General features: G+C 46.3%; 1 protein-coding gene across 1 annotated transcript in view; it reads left to right on the top strand.

Moving 5' to 3' along the window:
• plxna3 (plexin A3) overlaps positions 1-3,735 on the top strand; it is a 65,457-nt gene extending 61,722 nt beyond the window's left edge. Inside the window, exons 33-37 of the mRNA XM_068732145.1 lie at positions 1,409-1,521; positions 1,909-2,078; positions 2,167-2,379; positions 2,729-2,879; positions 3,623-3,735. Of these exons, the coding sequence (XP_068588246.1) occupies positions 1,409-1,521; positions 1,909-2,078; positions 2,167-2,379; positions 2,729-2,879; positions 3,623-3,718 (743 nt within the window). The 3' untranslated portion in view covers positions 3,719-3,735. The remainder of the gene's footprint in view (positions 1-1,408; positions 1,522-1,908; positions 2,079-2,166; positions 2,380-2,728; positions 2,880-3,622) is intronic.
• Positions 3,736-4,968: the final 1,233 nt, after the last annotated feature.

The following is a 4,968-nucleotide window of genomic DNA, read 5'->3' as shown; positions in this document are numbered from 1 at the left end:
TGATAGTAGTATAATCAGTTTTTGTAGTAGTATAATCAGTAGCAGAGTAGTAGTAGTAGTAGCAGCAGTAATAGTTGTAGTAGTTTCAGTAGTTGTAGTACTAGTTACAGTAGTCGTAGTAGCAGTAGGAGTAGAAGTGGTGGTGGTGGTTGCAGTAGTAGTTGTAGTAGTAGTAGTAGCAGCAGTAGTAGAAGTAGCTGTAGTGTTAGTAGTAGTAGTAGTAGTATTGGCTATGTTTACATGTAAAAGATAATAGAGCTGCCTGTAGTAGTCGTAGTACTCAGCAGTACTGTAGACTGTGTACTGTGTGTACTGTGTACTGTAGACCGTGTACTGTGTATACTGTGTACTGTGTGTACTGTATGTACTGTGTACTGTACACTGTGTGTACTGTGTACTATGTACTGTGGACTGTGGACTGTAGACTGTGTACTGTGTGGACTGTAGACTGTGTACTGTGTGTACTGTGTGTACTGTGGACTGTAGACTGTACTGTGTGTACTGTGTACTGTGTGTACTGTGTACTGTGGACTGTAGACTGTGTACTGTGTGTACTGTGGACTGTAGACTGTGTACTGTATGTACTGTGTGTACTGTGTGTACTGTGGACTGTGTGTACTGTGTACTGTAGACGGTGTACTGTGTGTACTGTGGACTGTAGACTGTGTACTGTGTGTACTATGTACTGTGTGTACTGTGTACTGTGGACTGTAGACTGTGTACTGTGTGTACTGTGGACTGTAGACTGTGTACTGTATGTACTGTGTGGACTGTGTGTACTGTGTACTGTAGACGGTGTACTGTGTGTACTGTGGACTGTAGACTGTGTACTGTGTGTACTGTGGACTGTGTGTACTGTAGACTGTGTACTGTGTGTACTGTGTACTGTAGACTGTGTACTGTGTGTACTGTGGACTGTAGACTGTGTACTGTGTGTACTGTGTACTGTAGACTGTGTACTGTGTGTACTGTGGACTGTAGACTGTGTACTGTGTGTACTGTGTGTACTGTGGACTGTAGACTGTGTACTGTGGACTGTAGACTGTGTACTGTGTGTACTGTGGACTGTAGACTGTGTACTGTGTGTACTGTGTGTACTGTGGACTGTAGACTGCGTACTGTGTGTGCTGTGGACTGTAGACTGTGTACTGTGTGTACTGTGTGTACTGTGGACTGTAGACTGTGTACTGTGTGTACTGTGGACTGTAGACTGTGTACTGTGTGTACTGTGTGTACTGTGGACTGTAGACTGTGTACTGTGTGTACTGTGGACTGTAGACTGTGTACTGTGTGTACTGTGTGTACTGTGGACTGTAGACTGTGTACTGTGTGTACTGTGGACTGTAGACTGTGTACTGTGTGTACTGTGTGTACTGTGGACTGTAGACTGTGTACTGTGTGCTTTCAGGGACTAAACTGTGGCACCTGGTGAAGAACCACGAGCACAGTGACCAGAGAGAAGGAGACCGAGGCAGCAAGATGGTGTCTGAGATCTACCTGACCAGACTGCTGGCTACCAAGGTAACGATCAGTGAGACGAGTCGTCACCTGTCGCTCTCTCTGCGCTCCTTTCCTGTTTACATATCATTTTCATATATTACAGGATTCTATTTTAGAAAGAAGAGCTGAGTGGAGCGGTAGCTAACGTGCTACACAGTTAGCACCACAGGACACATTAACACGTTGACCTGATTATGGTTCTAGATTAAAAAAAAGTCACCAAAGTTCTGATGATGCATCCTGAGGGGAACATGAACTACATTTCATCAACATCCATCCAATAGTTGTTGACATGGTCTTCCATCCTGAGGCCTTTTTCTCTTTGTTTATGTAACGTAGCTTGATACATTTATTATTTAATTCGTGGTTAAGATATTTAATCTGGTGCTTTGGTCCTCCCACCACCAGGGGACGCTGCAGAAGTTTGTGGACGACCTGTTTGAGACGGTGTTCAGCACCGCCCACCGGGGCTCTGCTCTGCCATTGGCTATCAAATACATGTTCGACTTCCTGGATGAGCAGGCCGACAAACGGCAGATCACCGACCCGGACGTCCGACACACCTGGAAGAGCAACTGGTGAGAGGACATCAAAAGATCACGACGTCTCCTCACACAAAACGTGGAGAGTACATTTGATGAATGTTTCTTTTCTGTGTGTCGGCAGCCTTCCTCTCAGGTTCTGGGTGAACGTCATTAAGAATCCTCAGTTCGTGTTTGACATCCACAAGAGCAGCATCACCGACGCCTGTCTGTCGGTCGTCGCTCAGACCTTCATGGACTCCTGCTCGACGTCCGAACACCGTCTCGGCAAAGACTCTCCGTCCAACAAGCTGCTCTACGCTAAAGACATCCCCAACTACAAGAGCTGGGTGGAGAGGTAGCTAACATGCTAACCAATTCATAATTCATAATCAAGAAAATAACCTACAATGAGTTCAAATGTAATACAACTAAATCACTAGAAAGCTAGTATTAGTGTTACAAATAGACTCCATCAATAAGAGAGCTGCTAATGTGATATGACAAGAATCATATTAATTAGCCTTGTCTATTCGGGCAAAAAGTGAAATAAATGACACAATTAGTACTGGAGACTGAGGTAATTATCAGGTTAAATGAACCTTAAAAACAACACAGTTTGAAGTTATACACTGTGTGTGTGTGTGTGTGTGTGTGTGTGTGTGTGTGTGTGTGTGTGTGTGTGTGTGTGTGTGTGTGTCCTGCAGGTACTACAGGGATATTGCGAAGATGCCCAGCATCAGTGATCAGGACATGGACGCCTACCTGGTGGAGCAGTCCCGTCTGCATGGCACCGAGTTCAACACACTGAGCGCGCTCAGTGAGCTCTACTTCTACATCAACAAGTACAAGGAAGAGGTGAGGGGGGGAGGGGGGGGGGGTTGGGGATTCAAACCGTTAGATTTGTGATCCGTTGCACCACTAGTGCTAGATGAAACGTAAAGGTACAACTCAACCTCAACATTCATAAAATCCATCCGACCGTTGCAGAATCAGTAAAGTAGCCCAGAAGTTCTTCAGAGACCATGTCCTCCTGTGGGATCCACAAGGACTCTTGTACCAGATCAAGTATTCAAGGATACAAAGATAACTCAGGGCTGCAACAAGGAAACAAAGTTGTTTCCTAGTCCCTTTTACGCTGCACTGCAATAACATGACAAAGAGTTCTTTTGGATGTCTGAGCTCCTCATCCTGTCAGCTGGCGGTTGGACGTTACAATGAATGAAGAGCTTCGTGGTGTTTGAACTGCTTTAGGTTCGGGGCAGAGGACCGAGACCTCAGACTCTCAACCCTGAAGACATTTCACACAAAGACCACTAAATGAAAAGTCAGGGAATCACAAAAGTTCATTGGGATTCATCCATTAGGAACGATAACTATCTGTAGAAAATGTCATGGACATCAATCTACTCTTCTTTGGGATGTTTCACGCTGGGGACAAGATGTCAAACTGACCGGAACCAGAACCCTATTGTGCCTAAAGGTGTTGTAACCTGATACAAATACTCAGAGCACATTCTGGATACGGACACCAGTCCATCGGTGACGTTAGAGACACATTTAACGTTATTGTTTCTTGTCTTTCCTCTCCGTCTCTGCAGATCCTGACGGCGTTGGACCGGGACGGGTACTGTCGCAAACACAAACTGAGGCACAAACTGGAGCAAGCCATCAACCTGATGTCTGGGAGCAGCTGAGAGGAAGGGGGGGGATCGAATGGACTGATGGACCGATGGGGTGGGATGGGGGAGGGTGGGGGAGGGTAAGAAGAAGAATGGGGAAGTGAAGGCATTTTGTTTATCTGAACTGTTTGAACAGTCAGCTGATCTTTAGCGATCAATCCAACAGCAATTTGCCGATTGATTGATTTGAAGACGGATGAACTGGACGGCCTGGGACCCCCGACTACCTCCGTCCGGTTGGGTTTGACTTCAACGTGGACTGAAGTCATTTTGGGGACAAAAAAAAACAAACAACCAAACCTTCTGTTGGTTTGGATTTAAATTCAAAAGCAGGGATCAAAGCAAAGGGGGGGCCGTGGAATAGACCTGGAAACTAAAGACTGAGTCAGGTGAGCTGAGGACTTGAGGACTGACTTCAGGACTCCCAGCTCGGACGCTAGGTCGAAACGCCAAAAGGTCAAGTCAAGTCTCCGTTAACAAGCTACGACTTCATCCTTGATCGGGTCTAAAGGACCAGGAACCGAGGGCTCATAGGAAGAACCCAACAGGTTTCACTTTACCTTCAAAGTCCCGTCGGAGTCCGGGACGAATCCGGGCACTGAATACCAAAAAGGTGAAGTGGAGGTTTTGAATCCTTGAGTTGGAAACGTCCGGATTCACTGCGAGACGTTCAGGGTCGAGCTTTAAGGAAGGAAGTCAAAGGAAGGGTCGTTGAAGGATTCTGGAAAGGTCGTTTCAAGCTTTAACGAAAGAGAAGGAAGCAAATATACACTGATGTCCTGAAGACACTGCTCGGTCTCAAAGGATGAAGACATGAATTCATCTTCAGAGGAAGTGAAATAAAGACTCTGGAGACGATTTGACTTGACCTCGGACCGATCGGCCTCATCAGGATTCTAGAGGTTTCTAAGTTGCTGTAAAACCACTCAATGTTTCTTCTCTGGACAATCACTCTGTACCACAGCACACTGAGCCCGATGCCTACCGACCGACCGGTACCTGTGTCCATGAACCCGTCCTCCTTTCCTTTCCTTTCCCTTCCATCCTCAACTCCTCAGAATTTCACCTCCTTCTTTGCTTCACCCCGTTTCCTCTCTATCGTCCACCTCTCCTTTCCTTCCTTACCAGTTTCCTCTTCCCCCCACCCCCCAATCGACTCATTGGTCAGTCCTGCTGGCCTCTGGCCATCCTATTGGCCAGGAAGACTCTTTAGTAATTTACTGCCCAACCAATCAAGACTGTGGAATTCGCCCAGAATCACGAAT

Source organism: Cebidichthys violaceus, unplaced genomic scaffold (assembly GCF_023349555.1).
Source record: "Cebidichthys violaceus isolate CVI_PGR_0920_01 unplaced genomic scaffold, fCebVio1.0.p SCAF_57, whole genome shotgun sequence".
NCBI classification, from domain to species: domain Eukaryota; kingdom Metazoa; phylum Chordata; class Actinopteri; order Perciformes; family Stichaeidae; genus Cebidichthys; species Cebidichthys violaceus.
Note: the sequence above shows the minus strand (reverse complement) of the source record. Positions and strands in the feature narration are given on the sequence as shown.